The sequence below is a fragment of the Bombina bombina genome, chromosome 1 (assembly GCF_027579735.1).
Source record: "Bombina bombina isolate aBomBom1 chromosome 1, aBomBom1.pri, whole genome shotgun sequence".
NCBI classification, from domain to species: domain Eukaryota; kingdom Metazoa; phylum Chordata; class Amphibia; order Anura; family Bombinatoridae; genus Bombina; species Bombina bombina.
In genome coordinates this window covers 1,218,640,718-1,218,659,663 of record NC_069499.1, presented here as the reverse complement: position 1 = coordinate 1,218,659,663, position 18,946 = coordinate 1,218,640,718, and the positions used below count along the sequence as shown (strand labels likewise).

Below are 18,946 nucleotides of genomic sequence, written 5' to 3'. Positions count from 1 at the left end.
TCTTTGCTAAATATGAAAGGACCTTTTGGATTATAGTTAGCTCACCAAGAACCACTTTTATGCAATAAAAAAAGGTATATGGTTTAGTGTGTTTGTTTCACAATTATGTCTCATTATCCATATCCTTAGTTGGTAAAGTCCCCTTGTTGGAGATTTCAGGGACTCGTTTTGATGTTACAAGTTATAATGCTACAGGAGGCAATGGTATCTCCTCCCTCCTCTACATAGGGCCCCTTACCTCCTAGCAAGTTGAACCATATCCTCCTTCCTCTGGACCAACATTCTTTGTCTTTCCTCTGCAGACTTGGAAAACCTGCTGCCTCTAGCTTCAAAGTTTTCAGCTGCACTTGGCTGGGCCTCCACCTCAGTGAATCCTTCAAACTCCTCCATACTTGGGCTCAGATCCAAAGGAACCCGCTCAGTCTGGAGGAAGACAATAGGAAAACAAACAATAAACAAGGAAGGTTAGTAAAAACTAACAGTAGCATACAATACCGGCTCCAGGTCTGACAGAATAGTCCATTTACACAGTGCTACAATATGCAGCTCCCCTTACAATTATAATGCTATTCTATAAACTTCTAAAAGATTAAAAGGGACATGAAACCCAGTTTGTTTTTCTTTCAGGATTTAGATAGAACAAGCTTGAGATCCTTTGTTGAATTAGCAGTAATGCACAACTGGGCATTAGCTGAAAACTTCATGTGAGTGAATAAAACTAGGCAGCCACCAATAAGCAGCTAGCACACAGTAGTACATGCTCCTGAGCCTACCATAGGAATGCTTTTCAGCAAATGATAACAAAAGAACAACGCAAATTAGATAAAATAAGTAAAAATAGAAAGTTGTTTAAATGCTCTATCTGGATCACAAAATAAACATTTTGGGTTCCATGTACGTTTAAACACGTTCAAATGCAAAAGCTCATTTAATCACCCTAGCAGAGGTTTCCTCTTCCTCTGGCCTATTATTTTCTGGAGAGCTACCAGGGACAGGTCTTGCTTCATCCTGAACCTGTTAAGAGAAGAGAGGATGTTTATTATTTGTCCAATTAGGGCTACACTTTTATCAAAAATATGTGTTTAAGAAGTTGTATTTTGTCCAACCTGAGTGGGAAAAGGCACTTGTATGTGACCCTCCAAAATATTGTCAGTCGTTATCTCTACTGAACGAGTGAGTTGCAAATCTTGCACAATGAGGTGATAGGGAACCTGAGGAAACATGTCCAGAACCTGACGGGCCTAAAGACAGAGAAAAAAAATATATATTTTTACCTGATAAATTTATTTATTTCCGGATATGAGTCGACAGCTTGAGTAATTACTGTTGAGAATATCACTCCTGGCCAGCAGGAGGAGGCAAAGAGCACCACAGTTAAACTGTTAAAGTGATGGTAAATTCGTATGTATTGCAAAACATATTCTAGATGCTCTTACTTTAACTAGCAGATCGATGTGCTTATATTTAAAAAATAAACTTTTTTTACTTTGTTATTCCGTTTTTATTAGGGTAACCGTACAGTCTAATAATCTGCCCCTCTCTATATTTTTCACAGGGGAGCTGTGATTGACATCGGTTTTAGACAATCATCAGCTCACCATGCGCCCGATGTGAAATCGGACCTGCACGCTCCCGTGCTCTCAACTCACTCATTGCTATGGACTGCGCATGCATGCGTATTATCATTTAGAGATGCGCAATTAGCGTAAGAATTGCGCATGCGCAGTCCATAGCGATGAGTGAGTTGAGAGCACGGGAGCGTGCAGGTCCGATTTCACATGGGGCGCATGGTGAGCTGATGATTGGCTAAAACCGATGTCAATCACAGCTACCCCTGTGAAAAATATAGAGAGGGGCAGATTATTAGACTGTACAGTTACCCTAATAAAAACGGAATAACAAAGTAAAAAAACAAAATTTATGCTTACCTGATAAATTTATTTCTCTTGTGGTGTATCCAGTCCACGGATTCATCCATTACTTGTGGGATATTCTCCTTCCCAACAGGAAGCTGCAAGAGGACACCCACAGCAGAGCTGTCTATATAGCTCCTCCCCTAACTGCCACTCCCAGTCATTCGACCGAAGACAAGCAAGAGAAAGGAGAAACTATAGGGTGCAGTGGTGACTGTAGTTTAAAAATAAAAAACACCTGCCTTAAAATGACAGGGAGGGCCGTGGACTGGATACACCACAAGAGAAATAAATTTATCAGGTAAGCATAAATTTTGTTTTCTCTTGTAAGGTGTATCCAGTCCACGGATTCATCCATTACTTGTGAGATAAAAATACCAAAGCTATAGGACACGGATGAAGGGAGGGAAAAGGCAGGCGTTTAAACGGAAGGTACCACTGCCTGTAAGACCTTTCTCCCAAAAATAGCCTCCGAAGAAGCAAAAGTATGAAATTTGTAGAATTTAGAAAAAGTATGAAGCGAAGACCAAGTCGCCGCCTTACAAATCTGTTCAACAGAAGCCTCATTTTTAAAAGCCCATGTGGAAGCCACTGCTCTAGTGGAATGAGCAGTAATTCTTTCAGGAGGCTGCTGGCCAGCAGTCTCATAAGCTAAGCGGATTATACTTCTTAACCAAAAAGAAAGAGAAGTTGCTGAAGCCTTTTGGCCTTTCCTCTGTCCAGAGTAGACAACAAACAATGCAGATGTTTGACGAAAATCTTTCGTAGCTTGTAAATAAAACTTTAAAGCACGAACCACGTCAAGATTGTGTAAAAGACGTTCTTTCTTTGAAGAAGGATTAGAACACAGTGACGGAACAACAATCTCCTGATTGATATTCTTATTAGATACCACCTTAGGAAGAAACCCAGGTTTGGTACGCAAAACTACCTTATCTGCATGGAAGATCAGATAAGGGGAATCACACTGCAAGTCAGATAACTCTTAAACTCTTCGAGCCGAAGAGATATCTACCAGAAACAGAACTTTCCAAGATAAAAGCTTGATATCTATGGAATACAGAGGTTCAAACGGAACCCCTTGAAGAACTTTAAGAACTAAATTTAAACTCCATGGCGGAGCAACAGGTTTAAACACAGGCTTGATTCTAACTAAAGCCTGACAAAACGCCTGAACGTCTGGAACATCCGCCAGACGCTTGTGCAAAAGAATAGACAGAGCAGAAATCTGTCCCTTTAAGGAACTAGCTGACAATCCCTTCTCCAATCCTTCTTGGAGAAAAGATAATATCCTGGGAATCCTGACTTTACTCCATGAGTAACCCTTGGATTCACACCAATGAAGATATTTACACCATATCTTATGATAAAAAATTTTTGACAGGCTTTCGAGTCTGAATTAAGGTATCAATGACCGACTCGGAGAAACCACGTTTTGATAAAATCAAGCGTTCAATCTCCAAGCAGTCAGACGCAGAGAAATTAGATTTGGATGGTTGAAAGGACCCTGAAGTAGAAGGTCCTGCCTCAGCGGTAGCGTCCATGGTGGAAGGGATGACATGTCCACCAGATCTGCATACCAAGTCCTGCGTGGCCACGCAGGTGCTATCAAAATAACCGAAGCTCTCTCCTGCTTGATCTTGGCAATCAGACGAGGGAGCAGAGGAAACCGTGGAAACACATAAGACAGGTTGAAAGACCAAGGCGCTGTTAGAGCATCTATCAGCGCTGCCTTGGGATGCCTGGACCTGGATCCGTAACAAGGAAGCTTGGCGTTCTGACGAGACGCCATGAGATCCAGTTCTGGTTTGCCCCAAAGTTGAATCAACTGTGCAAACACCTCCGGATGGAGTTCCCACTCCCCCGGATGAAAAGTCTGTCGACTTAGAAAATCCACCTCCCAGTTCTCTACTCCTGGAATATGGATAGCTGATAGATGGCAAGAGTGAACCTCTCCCCATAGAATTATTTTTGAAACCTCCAACATTGCTAGGGAACTCCTTGTTCCCCCTTGATGGTTGATGTAGGCTACAGTCGTGATATTGTCCGACTGAAATCTGATGAACCTGACCGCAGCTAGCTGAGGCCAAGCCTGAAGAGCATTGAATATCGCTCTTAGTTCCAGAATGTTTATCGGAAGGAGTGTCTCCTCCTGAGTCCACAAGCCCTGAGCTTTCAGGGAGTTCCAGACTGCAGCCCAGCCAAGAAGGCTGGCATCTGTCGTTACTATTGTCCAATCTGGCCTGCGGAAGGTCATACCCTTGGACAGATGGACCCGAGATAGCCACCAGAGAAGAGAATCCCTGGTCTCTTGATCCAGATTTAGTAGAGGGGACAAATCTGTGTAATCCCCATTCCACTGACTGAGCATGCAGAGTTGCAGCGGTCTGAGATGTAGGCGGGCAAACTGCACTATGTCCATTGCCGCTACCATTAAGCTGATTACTTCCATACACTGAGCCACTGAAGGGCGAGAAGTAGAATAAAGAACACGGCAGGAATTTAGAAGTTTTGACAACCTGGCCTCTGTCAGGTAAATCTTCATTTCTACAGAATCTATCAGAGTTCCTAAGAAGGAAACTCTTGTGAGAGGGGATAGAGAACTCTTTTCTTCGTTCACTTTCCACCCATGCGACCTCAGGAATGCCAGAACAATGTCTGTATGGGACCTGGCGATTTGAAAATTCGACGCCTGTATTAGAATGTCATCTAGGTAAGGGGCTACTGCTATACCCCGCGGCCTTAGGACCGCTAGGAGTGACCCCAGAACCTTCATAAAAATTCTTGGTGCTGTAGCTAACCCAAAGGGAAGAGCCACAAACTGGTAATGCCGGTCTAGGAAGGCGAACCTGAGAAACCGATGATGATCTCTGTGTATCGGAATGTGCAGATAAGCATCCTTTAAGTCCACGGAAGTCATATATTGACCCTCCTGGATCATAGGTAGGATGGTTCGAATAGTCTCCATCTTGAAGGATGGGACCCTGAGAAATTTGTTTAGGATCTTGAGATCAAAGATTGGTCTGAAGGTTCCCTCTTTCTTGGGAACCACAAACAGATTTGAATAGAAGCCTTGCCCCTGTTCCTCCTTTGGAACTGGGTGGATCACTCACATGACTAGGAGGTCTTGAACACAATGTAAGAATGCCTCTCTCTTTATATGGTTTGCAGATAATTGTGAGAGATGAAATCTTCCTTTTGGGGAAGAAGCTTTGAAGTCCAGAAGATATCCCTGGGACACGATTTCCAACGCCCAGGGATCCTGGACATCTCTTGCCCAAGCCTGGGCGAAAAGAGAGAAAGTCTGCCCCCTACAAGATCCGTTACCGGATCGGGGGCTGATCTTTCATGCTGTCTTAGAGGCAGCAGCATGTTTTTTGGCCTGCTTTCCTTTGTTCCAAGCCTGGTTAGGTCTCCAGACCGGCTTGGATTGGGCAAAATTTCCCTCTTGTTTTGTATTAGAGGAAGTTGAAGCTGCGCCACTCTTGAAGTTTCGAAAGGCACGAAAATTAGGCTGTTTGGTCCTTAATTTGTTGGACCTATCCTGAGGAAAGGCGTGACCTTTTCCTCCAGTAATATCAGAAATGATCTCCTTCAGTCGAGGCCCAAATAGGGTCTGCCCCTTGAAGGGAATGTTGAGAAGCTTAGACTTTGAAGTAACGTCAGCTGACCAGGATTTAAGCTATAGCGCCCTACGCGCCTGAAAAGCACAACCTGAGTTCTTAGCCGTTAGTTTGGTTAAATGAACAACGGCGTCAGAAACAAATGAAATGGCTAGCTTAAGAGCTTTAAGCTTGTCAAGCATATCATCCAATGGGGTTTCTACCTGTAGAGCCTCTTCTAGAGACTCAAACCAGAAGGCCGCAGCAGCAGTGACAGGGCAATGCATGCAAGGGGCTGGAGAATAAAACCATGTTGAATAAAAAATTTCTTAAGGTAACCCTCTAATTTTTTGTCCATTGGATCTAGAAAAGCACAACTGTCCTTGACAGGGATAGTTGTATGCTTCGCTAGAGTAGAGACTGCTCCCTCCACCTTAGGGACCGTTTGCTACAAGTCCCGTGTAGCGGCATCTATGGGAAACATCTTTTTAAAAACAGGAGGGGGAGAGAACGGTACACCTGGTCTATCCCATTCCTTAGTAATAATTACTGAAAACCTCTTAAGTATTGGAAAAACATCAGTGTAAACAGGCACTGCGTAGTATTTATCCAATTTACACAATTTCTCTGGGACTACAATGGCATCACAGTCATCCAGAGTTGCTAAAACCTCCCTGAGCAACATGCGGAGGTGTTCAAGCTTAAATTTAAATGTAGAGATATCAGAATCAGGTTGAAGTGTCTTCCCTGAGTCAGAAAAATTACCCACAGATAGAAGCTCTCCTTCTTCGGCTTCTGCACATTGTGAGGGTATATCGGACATAGCTACTAAAGCGTCAGAGAGCTCTGTATTTGTTCTAGCCCCAGAGCTGTTTCGCTTTCCTTGTAACCCTGGCAGTTTAGACAATACTTCTGTAAGAGTATGATTCATAACTGCCGCCATGTCTTGTAAAGTATACGCAATGGGCGCGCTAGATGTACTTGGCGCCCCTTGAGCGGGAGTTATAGGCTCTGACACGTGGGGAGAGTTAGTCGGCATAACTTCCCCCTTGTCAATTTTCTCTGGTGATAAATCTTTTAAAGCCATAATATGGTCTTTATAACTTATAGTAAGATCAGTGCATTTGGTACACATTCTAAGAGGGGGTTCCACAATGGCTTCTAAACATAATGAACAAGGAGTTTCCTCTATGTCAGACATGTTTAACAGACTAGCAATGAGACCAGCAAGCTTTGAAAACACTTTAATTAATGTGAAAAAGCAGAATATAAAAAACGGTACTGTGCCTTTATGGGAAAAAAACAAACACAAAAACTGCAAAACAGTGAAAAAAGCAGTTAACTCTATGAAAATTTTACAGTGTATATAATAGACTAAAATAGCATTGCATCCACTTGCAAATGGATGATTAACCCCTCAGGTTAAAAAACGAAGCAAAAAAAACGGTAAAACCCGTTAAAAACAGTCACAAGCAAACTGCCACAGCTCTACTGTGGCTCCTACCTTCCCATAAAACGACTTTTGTAGGCACAAAAACCCTTTACAGAGGCCCAATATGTCAGGGGACTCCTTCAGGGAAGCTGGATGTCTCAGAATGTAAAAACAACTGCGCAATTAGAGCACGAAAATAGGCCCCTCCCACCATGCACTCAAAGTCAGAGGGCCTTAAAAAACTATTCCTAGGAGTAAAGTAACAGCCATGTGGAAAACTAGGCCCCAAACAAAGATTTATCACCTCAGTAAAAAACGTTCTTTATATATATGCAAACGGTTTACATACTAAGCCATAATAGAAAGTAATATGAAAATTACTTTTTACTGCAAGCATGATGCCAGTCGTTTATTAAATCACTGCAATCAGGCTTACCTTACACTGTCAGCATTTTCTAGTTCTTATCATCCTCTAGAAAATAATATACTGAACATACCTCAGGGCAGTTAATTCTGCAGGCCGTTCTCCCAGCTGAAGTTTCCTCCTACTCTTCAGTTATATGCGAGAACAGCAGTGGACCTTAGTTACAACCTGCTAAGATCATCAAAAACCTCAGGCAAATTATTCTTCTAATTTCTGCCTGAGGTAAAAAACAGTACAACGCCGGCACCGTTTAAAAATAACAAACTTTTGATTGAAGATAAACTACACTAATTCACCACATCTCTCTAGCTACTTCCTTTGTCGAGAGCTGCAAGAGTATGACTGGAGGTGGCAGTTAGGGGAGGAGCTATATAGACAGCTCTGCTGTGGGTGATCCTCTTGCAGCTTCCTGTTGGGAAGAATATCCCACAAGTAATGGATGAATCCGTGGACTGGATACACCTTACAAGAGAAATAAACAAAGCTAAATGGGTACTCAGCAGGCTGGTAGCTTGGGGTGTACCAGCTAACCCTTTCCAGGTAAAGATGGAACGATGCAGGAATGTCTTACCACACTCAGCATGATGAAACAGCCGATGCTAAGGCTGAGAAACGCGTTGCATTATATGTAACCATTGCTTGATACTTTTTAAATTTGCTTTTAATAAACAAACTTGTTCTATACAAGCTTCGGTTCAGTACCTTATTGAGCAGCTCAGCGACTGCTCCTGACACTACATCTTTTGGAATCTACTACACACCGAGTGTGGTAAGACATTCCTGCATCATTCCATCTTTACCTGGAGAGGGTTAGCTGGTACACCCCAAGCTACCAGCTCACTCTTAACAGTACATAAGTGTACTTGGGCTAAATATGAGTACCCATTTAGCTTTGTCTATTTGACCGATTTATCCTGATATACACATGAGGCGCACCTCTGTTATCTCTTTCTACTTTAGCCACATCCGGACAAGTCTGTGAGGAGTAGAACAGCCATCCACCTGGGTCCCCACTTACAAAGTCGGATTATCTGGAGATATTGGATTTACCGCATCACTAGCGGTCCGTTACCCTAATTGGGACTCTTTGTTGGGACTACCACTATCCTTGACCATTGGATTATATGGTTTGATTAACATGTTATATTAATATTTGCTTTACATATGTAAATTTTAATGCTTAATGCTTATGTTGATCATACAATATTGATATAAATTTTCCACTATTAGATATAGATTAATAGAGTGCCCCCTCACCTCTTGTTCTATAAAGTTTAAAATGTTGCATCATTTTATTTTAAAGCAAAGGGGAAATGAATAAGCTGCTGAAATAGAAAATGCAGCCTTACTTTCAGTTTAAACTTGTATTGTCTTATCAAGTAAATATGTGTCAGAAAATAAAGCCTAATAAAAACATTTACCCTTTCTTTTTAAAAGAGTTTATTTGTTAGTCTCACACGTGCTACAGTGCCTGCTTCATGCCCCAGTGTAACCCATACAACAGGATTATCTATGTCCCAATAAAAAAGCAGTGTTTTTAATTTGTTAAGTGCATGGTCTCCCCAACTGGAAGAAAAAGCACTTACCTGTCCAGCTGTCCGGCATGTAGACAGTTACAAGGTATGAGAGGACACAGTTCCTCACAGAGACCTTTGAAAAAGAAAGAACAGAGTAGCCAACTCTGGCTTTCTTAACTAGGGCAGCAATTGTTAGGAAAATGCAGTAAGTACCTTTTTACAAGTTCCTAACTGCTTTAAAGCCACCACTACCCGACTGCAAGGAATGATGTGGAATACGGCTATACCCCAAAACTTGCTTATAGATGAAATCAAAATTTTTCAGACACCTAAACTTCACCTCCTCCATGCACCGAAGGCAAAGAGAATGACTGGGGGTTGTGGGTAAGGGAGTGATACTTAGCAGTTTAACTGTGGTGATCTTTGCCTCCTTCTGCTGGCCAGGAGTGATATTTCCAACAGTAATTACTTAAGCCGTGGACTAACTATATAAAAAAATAAAGACATATATAAAACTTATTCAAACACAAGGAAAATCTCTAAAATCAACATAGAATGTCAAAGCATGTTAAAGGGACAGTCAACTCAAAAATGTTTATTGCCTTAAAAGATAGATAATCCCTTTATTACCTATTCCCCAGTTTTGCACAGAAAACATGGTTATATTAATACACTTTTTACCTCTGTGATTACCTTGTATCTAAGCATCTTCTGACTGCCCCTGATCACATGACTATATTGACTTGCATTTATGCCAATTAGTGCTGTGTTGTTAGAATCCATGGGCGTGAGCTCAATGTTATCTATATGGCTCAAATGAACTAGCAGTCTCCTGTTGTGAAAAGCTAATACAAAACATGTGATCAAGGTGCTGTCTTTAGGGACTTAAAAACAGACAGAAATTTAGAGTTTTAAAGGTTATAAAGTATGTTAATAGAAACATGTTTTTTGTGCAAAGCTGTGGAATGGGTAGTAAAGGTATTATCTATCTTTTCAAAAACAACTAAAATTTATGCTTATGTGATAAATTTCTTTCCGGGCAAGGAGAGTCCACAACCTCATTCAACTCCTGGCCAGCAGGAGGCGGCAAAGAGCACCCCAGCAAAGCTGTTAAGTGTAACTTCCCTTATCCATAATCCCCAGTCATTCACCCGAGGGAAAATGGAAAAAGAAGAAACACAAGGGTATAGAAGTGTCTGAGGTTTACTCAAACAAACTGCCTAATTCTAATTAAAAAAAAAAAAAAAGAGGGCGGGGTTGTGGACTCTCCATGCCCGGAAAGAAAGAAATTTATCAGGTAAGCATAAATTTCCTTTCCTATGGCATGGAGAGTCTGCAACGTCATTCCAATTACTAGTGGGAACCAATACCCAAGCTAGAGGACACAGAATGAAAAGGGAGGGAGAACAAGGCAGGAGGACCTAAACAGAAGGTACCACTGCTTGAAGAAACTTTATCCCAAAAGAGGCCTCAGTCGAGGCAAAAGTAACAAATTTGTAGCCGTCTTGCAAATCTGTTCCACAGAAGCTTAATTTTTAAAAGCCCAAGATGAGAAAATAGCCCTAGTGGAATGAACCTTAATTCTCTCAGGAGGCTGCTGTCCAGCCTTCTCGTAAGCAAAACGAATCATACTTATTAACCAAAGGTAAAGGGTAGTAGACCCGTATGCTTTCCAGAGAAAACAACAAACAGGGCAGAAGATTGCCGAAAATCTTTAGTAGCTTGTAGGTAAAATTTTAGAGCACGCATAACATTTCAAATTATGCAAAAGACGTTCCTTATAAGAAGGATTAGGACAAAAAGAAGGAACAACAATTTCCTGATTAATGTTTCAATCCGACACCACCTTAGGGAGAAACCCCAATTTAGTATGAAGAACCACCTTATCTGCATGAAAAATAAGGTACAGGGAATCACACTGCAGAGCCGAAAGCTCAGAAACTCTGCAAGCGGAAGAAAGAGCAAGAAGAAACAAAACCTTCCAAGATAACAATTTTATATCAACAACATGTATAGGCTCAAACCGAGCCTGCTGCAAAACTCTAAGAACTAGGATAAGGCTCCAAGGAGGAGCAACAAGTTTAAACACAGGCCTGATTCTCACTAAGGCCTGAACAAAAGCTTGAACGTCCGGTAAATCTGCCAGACGTTTGTGCAAAAGAATAGACAGTACAAAAATCTGACCCTTCAGAGTACTGACTAACAAACTTTTCTCCAGGCCATCATGTAGAAGAGATAAAATTCAGGGAATCCTCACCAGGCTCCAGGAGAATCCCTTAGATTTGCACCAAAAAATGAATTTACGCCATACCTTATGGTGATCTTGCAAGAAACAGGTTTACAAGCCTGAAGCATAGTATCAATGACCGCCTTGGAAAAACCATGTCTAGACAGGACTAAGTGTTCATTCTCCAAGCAGTCAGCTTCACCTCCAAGGTGGAACATCTTCCCCAGATCCGTGAACCAGATCCTGCGATGCCAGACAGGAGCTATTAGAATCACAGATGCTCTCTCCCGGTTGATACGAGCAATGACTCATGGAAGGAGAACAAACGGAGGAAACAGGTATGCTAGACCGATATCCCAAGGAACCGCAAGAACATCTATCAGAGCGGCCTGAGGATCTCCTGACCTTGAACCGTACTTTGGAAGCTTGGCATTTTGACGAGACGCAATTAGATCCAACTCCGGAACCCCCCACCTGAGGGTTATCCTTGAGAACACATCCGGATGAAGAACCCACTCTCTGGGATGAAAAGTCTGTCTGCTCAGAAAATCCGCCCCCTAATTGTCCACTCCTGGAATGTGGTTGGCAGATAGGAGACAATCGTGAGTTTCCACCGACTGCAGAATGCGAGTCACCTCCTTAATGGCCAAGGAACTTCGAGTTCCTCCCTGATGGTTGATGTAAGCATCAGAGGTGATGTTGTCCGACTGGAATCTGATAAACCGAACTAAAGATAATTGAGGCCAAGCTGTCAAGGCATTGAAGATCGCTCTCAACTCCAAGATGTTTATTGGAAGAGAAGACTCTTCCAGAGACCACAGGCCCTAAGCTTTTATAGAACCCCAAACAGCTACCCAGCCTACCAGGCTGGCATCCGTAGTCACAATCACCCAGGAAGTTCTCAGGAAGCAAGTGCCCAGAGACAGATGTTTCTGAGAAATCCACCACGAGAGAGTGTCTCTGTCCAGATGTATCCTCTGCGATAAATCTGAATGGTCTCTGTTCCATTGACTGAGCATGCAAAACTGCAGCGGTCACAGATGGAACCGGGCAAAAGGAATTATGTCCATGGAAGCCACCATCAGACCAATCACCTCCATGCATTGAGCCACTGATGGACGAAAAACAGACTGGAAAGAAAGGCAAGAAGTTTGGATTTTCTGATGTCCGTCAGGAAAATCTTCATGGACAGGGAATCTATGAGTGTCCCTAGGAAACAAACTCTTGTAGATGGAAATAGAGAACTCTATCACTCCCAGAGAAGATAGGTCCTTTACGCAGTTTACGAAGGCCTCTCTCTTCACTGGATTCTCAGATCTCCTAACAGGATAAATCTGTCCCAGGAAGAACAAAACTTGAATCCTATCCTGTATCCCACGGATACTAATTCCACAGCCCCAGGGTCTGGGACATAGTGGATCCAAGCCTATCGACAGAGCAAAGAAGCCCCATTAAGCTGACTAGACTCAGAGGAAGGATTCTTGGATTGAAACTCTTTAATCCAAGGTAGACAAAATCTTCAACAAATCCTGGATTGCTCCGGTTTGAAGAGAAAGACTTTTATCTCTACAAAAAGAGAAAAATTAAAATTCTGTCGACCCCTTAGGCTACCTATCTCATATTGAGGACTGAAAGAGTCTTTCCCTGGAATAAAAATTCAGCCAGACCAGGTCCAACTAAAGTCCTGCCCAAAAAGGACAAGGACAGAAAAATGGATTTAGATGTAACATCTGCCAACCAAGATCTTAGTTACAGAGCTCTGCAAACTAAAATCGTAAGGCTAGAATTCTGGCTAAAAACTCTATTATAGAGAGAAAGGTAGGAACTCAAAATCACACATTTCATAGGTATAAGTCTTATAGACACAGGAAATGATAATGATACATGAAAACATACATGGCAATCAAGTCCCTGAACATAAAAAATATTAAAGTATATATTTAATATACATAAGGACAATTAAAATTCCTTAATTTTTAAGGAAAATATTTATGAAACCTCTGAATCTATAGTCTATTAATAGAACATACTATGAAGAAAAAGAAAAAACGACTTTCGGGCACTCAGATCGTTCTACCTACCGTCTTCAAGAAATCCTGGATAGCTCTGCACACAGAGATATGAACTCACAACCTTGCGCTACCAAGTCAGACATGCTAACCACTGGCTACATCAGAAGGAGTTCCACAGTGAGAAAATCTCCTACAATGAAGGAGATTAACCGCAAAATATACACAGAAAGAATTAAAAATGTAACTGAGTATTTACATTAACTTGCCACCAGAGGGCGGTAAATATAATTAAAGTTCAGGAGAATGGTATCTATCTTTATACCCAGTGCAAAATATTTATTACACAATTCCTTTAATCCTGAGAGAGAAAGACTCCCTTTCCACCTGATACTTCAGTTTCCTGACTAAGGTGACATTATGCCAAATATCAGAGACTGAAGCACAAGCAAATGAAAGAATCACTTTATATGTATGTATAAAAGTAATTCAACAGCATGTCAATCACACTTTAAAAAAGGATTGAATTTGGGCTGTAAATACAAAAAGTATAAAAAGATTGCACCTTAAAATAAAAAAGGAGCTAAACAAGAATTGAGTTGTCACCAGATGGTGCCAAATACAATAAAAACACAGTATGAATCAGGGGAATATACATCCTGAAAATAAAACTGGATGAACATACTTGATTATGACACAAATAAGCAGCTCAGCCCTTATCTCTGTATATCATTTAGCTGCCATCAAATAAAAAACACAGACATTATCAGGATAATAATCCTGAAAAGTAAACTGCAGGGACATAAGTTTATTACGAGCAACACAGCCCTAAATAGCCTTAGGAACATGGATTAGCAGTTAACTGCAACCAGATGGGAGGCAAATACAAGAAACACTGTAAGTATTAGAAAAAACTTCCAGAAGTGTTCTAATGAAAAAACTAATAAACATTTGATTGAATTAATAAGAATCGCCTTCTTATTACACATGCACCATATCCTTAGGAGGCTAGGCTAAATTGGTAGAAGAGAGTCAGCTAAACATGCGTTCACATCGCACTACTCGTTGCGATAAGATCCAAAATGGTACAATATCTATACCCTGTCAGTGGATCCTGAGAGGAGAAAATTTTTATACTAAACAAAGCTCAACTCAAAACGGCACAAATCTACTGAGCGCCCCGCAACCAACATACGCCAACAATGGCGGTCACCTCCTGAGCGGGAAGAGACTAATACCCGTAAACAAGAAGGAGAAGTCTGACAGGCATAACAGCCTGAGCTCATGTAACAGGCACCAACGGCCGGAGCCTATGCAGCAAACATCAGGTATATCATTTAGCTGAGTGCGCCACAAAACCAAACGACCCCTCTAATCAAAAAAGGGAATTAGCAAGTACATACTGTGCCCCTTAGACACATTAAACCTCAGTTTAAATGGACCGTGTAGGGAAAAATAATGAGAATTATAGCTGACCACAAAAGCCGTATCCCACACCCATAAACCCTGGGCTTGGCTAGAATTTGCCCGGCAATGGAAGCAGCAAAATTCCTTTACAGGCATAAAGTCAGATTGGTGCTCAGATGCAAATATCCCACAGTGGATATATAAAATAAGAAGAAATACATACCTTCTGAGGGTAGTAGGAAGCAGGTCCCACTATGTCCCTGATTGTCCCTGTCCTTCCTTGAAAATATCTCTGATTCCTAAGAAATATAAATGAAAGGACTTACCCTCAGGGAACTTCTGCTGTGGAGCAGGCACAGCAGCTGCAGGTCTGATAGCCTCACTTGACCGCTAACAGAGACCTGTAGAAACGAAAGAACAGAGTAACCAACCCTGGCTTTCTATAAGGGGTGGCAATAATGTTAGAAATAAAGCAAAGACAACCTTGCCGCTTTCAAACTGCTAATAGCCACCATTACTCTTACTAAAGAGATTGACATGGATACAGCATAACCCCAATCCTTGCTTCCAGGGAAAAGTACCCATAAAAGGATTAAATACCTTATGACACCATCTTCGCACATCCTCCATTGACAGAGGCAAAGAGAATGACTGGGGATTATGGGTAAGGGAAGTTACACTTAACAGCTTTGCTGGGGTGATCTTTGCCTCCTCCTGCTGGCCAGGAGTTGAATATCCCACTATTAATTGGAATGACGTTGTGGACTCTCCATGCCATAGGAAAGAAATAACAATTTTTGTGTTGAATGTCCCTTTAAGATGGAGACAGACAAGGAAAGTAGAAGTAATGACATCAAACACAAAAAAGATGTGGTAACATGAAGTGGTTAGGTTGTCCTACAAAGTGTGTACAAAATGTTAGATGATTAATATCGCACATACACTGCCACTTATGTTCTTTTATCCCAGCACACAAACACACTTGCTCTCAGTTGGCTATAAATAAGAACACACCTTTCAAAGCAACCTGCTATTTAATACATAACAAACACTTTCATCTACACAAACTTACAAATTCTCGATAAAGAGCTACAACATAATCCCCAATTGTTTAACATTTCAGAGATTAAAACGGAAACTACTTCAAAGCACCAAATCAGCAATGATGACGCTTAAACCACCCCCTAAAACAAAAATATGTTCTTTCCATTTCCCTCAACTCATATTTACAAACATATCGTCCTTAATGTTTGTCCACTGTTTTAACATATAACTCCCCATGCACTTACCATTGCATTCAACTGTGAGTTACTTGCTTGTGCAATTCCCAAGATATTGGTTGTGTGCATGACTTCCACTGAGAAGCTGGGTAGCCAGCTAGCAAACCGAGAACCTAAAGGGAGAGACACAAAAAACAGCTGTCAATTAGCTAAACATCTGCCTCAAGTATTTAGTTTAAATATCCAGACATTTAATTAAAGGGACACTAAACATTAAAGGGCCACTAAACCCAAAATCTTTCTTTCATGATTCAGATAGAGAATAGAAAATTAAACAACATTACAATTTACTTCCATTATTTATTTTGCTTCATTTTTTAAATATCCTTAGTTGAAGAAAAAGCAATGCACATGGTGAGCCAATCACACAAGGCTTCTATGTGCAGCAACCAATCAGCAGCTAGTGAGCATATCTAGATATGTTTTTCATCAAAGAATATCAAGAGAATAAAACAAATTAGATAATATAAGTAAATTAGAAAGATGTTTAAAATTGCATTCTCTTTCTAAATCATAAAAGAAAAAATGTGGGTGGTATGTCCCTTTAAGTGTCACTTCCCTGACCTATAACCCCCAGTCATTCGGCTAAAGGGAAATGGAAAAAGAATATAACACAAAGGTGTAGAGGTGCCTGAGGTTTAACAAAAAAATACTGTCTTAATTAAGGGTGGGGTCGTGGACTCTCCATGTCCGGAAAGAAAGAAATGTATCAGGTAAGCATGAATTTTGTTTTCTTTCCTAAGACATGGAGAGTCCACAACGTCATTCCAATTACTAGTGGAACCAATACCCAAGCTAGAGGACACGGAATGAACAGGGAGGGAGAACAAAACAGCGGGCCTAAACCAAAAGGCACCACTGCTTGAAGAACCTTTCTCCCAAAGGAAGCCTCAGCCGAGGCAAAAGTATCCAATTTGAAAAATGTAGAAAAAGTATGCAGAGAGGACCATGTAGCCTCCTTGCAAATCTGTTCCACATAAGCTTCATTTTTGAAAGCCCAGGATGAGGAGACAGCCCTAGTAGAATGAGCCGTAATTCCCTCAGGAGGCTGCTGTCCAGTAGTCTCATAGGCAAAATGAATCATACTTCTCAACCAGTGGGAAAGAGAAGTCGAAGAGGTCTTCTGACTACTCCGCTTTCCAGCGAAACAAACAAAAATGGCAGAAGATTGGAGAAAATCCTTAGTAGCCTGTAGGTAAAATGTAAGAGCGCGCACAACATCTAAGTTATGCAAAAGACGTTTTTTAATGAGAAGAAGGATTAGGACAAAGAGAAGGAACAACAATTTCCTGATTAATGTTTCGATCAAAAACCACTTTAGGGAGAAATCCTAACTAAGTACGAAGAACCGCCTTATCCGCATGAAAAATAAGGTAATGCGAATCACACTGCAGAGCCGGGAGCTCAGAAACTCTGCAAGCACAGGAAATAGCAATAAGAAACCAAACCTTCCTCTATAACAACTTAATATCTATAGAATGCATTGGCTCAAACAGAGCATGCTGCAAAACCTTAACGTGGATGTAAACTTAATGGGATCGCTCATTCTCATATTGCGTATCACCAAAAATAAAGTGTACTTAAATTTTTTTTTTTTTACAAACTAACCTGAAATTGAATTATACAGTTATTTACCGACAATTCTTTTACTTGCTTCCTCCGCCCGCCATTTTGTCCCTTATTTCTCCTTTGATTGACACGTCATTAAACTAATCCGCTTTTCCCCCCCCGGGGCGTTCAGCCCCTTTTTTTAAACGTCACGCGATGTTAATGCGCATGCGTTCACAAACTGAGGACCGATTCAGAAGCAATGTGCGTCCACGACTCGCGCATGCACAGAAATTATCAGCACTCATTTGCAAGATACGCTGTAAGGATGCATGCGCACTGAAAATCGCAGTGCCGATAGCGATTGCATAAGCATTATGGAACGAATGCGCATATTAGCACGACCGTGGTAAACGCATGCGCAAATAGAATACTCCTTGTGAACGCACTTTTCAACTACGTAATAGAGCGGGCGGGACCGCTCTATACGCAATGCGGTAGAAATACAGGAAGAACTGGATGGGAGGAGTTGGATTGAAAAACGGAGCTAAATTGAAATATAAAATATAATGTGAAATTATAAGATTTTATTAAATGGATGGCAGATAGAAGACAATCGTGAGCCTCCGCCCACTGAATAATCTGAGCCACCTCCTTCATGGCCAAGGAACTTCGAGTTCCTCCCTGGTGGTTGATATAAGCCACTGAGCTGATGTTGTCCAACTGAAATCTGATACACCGGGCTAAAGATAACTGAGGCCAAGCCATCAAGGCATTGAAGATCGTTCTTAACTCCAAGATGTTTATGGGGAGAGAAGACTCCTCCCGAGTACACAAGCCCTGAGCCTTTAACGAGTCCCCGATTGCTCCCCAGCCTATCAGGCTGGCGTCCATGGTCACAATCACCCAGGAGGATCTCCGGAAGCATGTGCCCTGAGACAGATGATCCTGAGAAGTCCACCACGAAAGAAAGTCTCTTGTCAACTGGTCCAGCTCTATCCTCTGAGACAGATCTGAACGGTCTTTGTTCCATTGTCTGAGCATGCATAATTGTAGAGCACTCAATAGGAATTGAGCAAAAGGAATGGATGTCCATGGGAAGCGACCATCAGACCAATTACCTCTATACATTGAGCTACTGATGGTCGAACAGTAGATTGGAGAGAGGCAAGAAGAGAGAAGTTTGGATTGTTTGACCTCCGTCAGAAAAATCTTCATATATAATAAATCTATGATGGTCCATAAGAAATACACCCTTGTAGATGGGACAAGGGAACTCTTCTCCAGATTCCCTTTACATCTGTGGGAAAGTAGAAAAGACAACAAGATCTCTGTATGAGATTTTGCTAGTTGAAAATACTACTGCCAAGAGCGCCCCCAGAACCTTTGTGAAGATTCTGGGAGCTGTGGCAAGACCAAACGAAAGAGCAACAAATTGAAAGTGCTCTTATAGAAAAGCGAATCTCAGAAACTGATAATGATCCCTGTGAATAGGAACATGAAGATACGTGTCCTTCAGGTCTATTATGGTCATGAACTGACCCTCTTGGACCAAAGGAAGAATGGCCTGAATGGTCTCCATCTTGA

The 18,946-nt window shown here is 41.5% G+C and overlaps 1 protein-coding gene across 2 annotated transcripts in view; it reads right to left on the bottom strand.

Moving 5' to 3' along the window:
- The window catches only part of AMFR (autocrine motility factor receptor), a 70,176-nt gene that overhangs the window by 12,278 nt on the left and 38,952 nt on the right, over positions 1-18,946 (bottom strand). The window contains exons 10-13 of one of the 2 annotated variants that reach the window (XM_053700311.1): positions 15,821-15,924; positions 1,107-1,241; positions 937-1,014; positions 239-423 (exon numbers count right to left, since the gene is read on the bottom strand). In XM_053700311.1, the coding sequence (XP_053556286.1) occupies positions 239-423; positions 937-1,014; positions 1,107-1,241; positions 15,821-15,924 (502 nt within the window). The remainder of the gene's footprint in view (positions 1-238; positions 424-936; positions 1,015-1,106; positions 1,242-15,820; positions 15,925-18,946) is intronic. The other variant, XM_053700315.1, reaches the window with a different exon arrangement.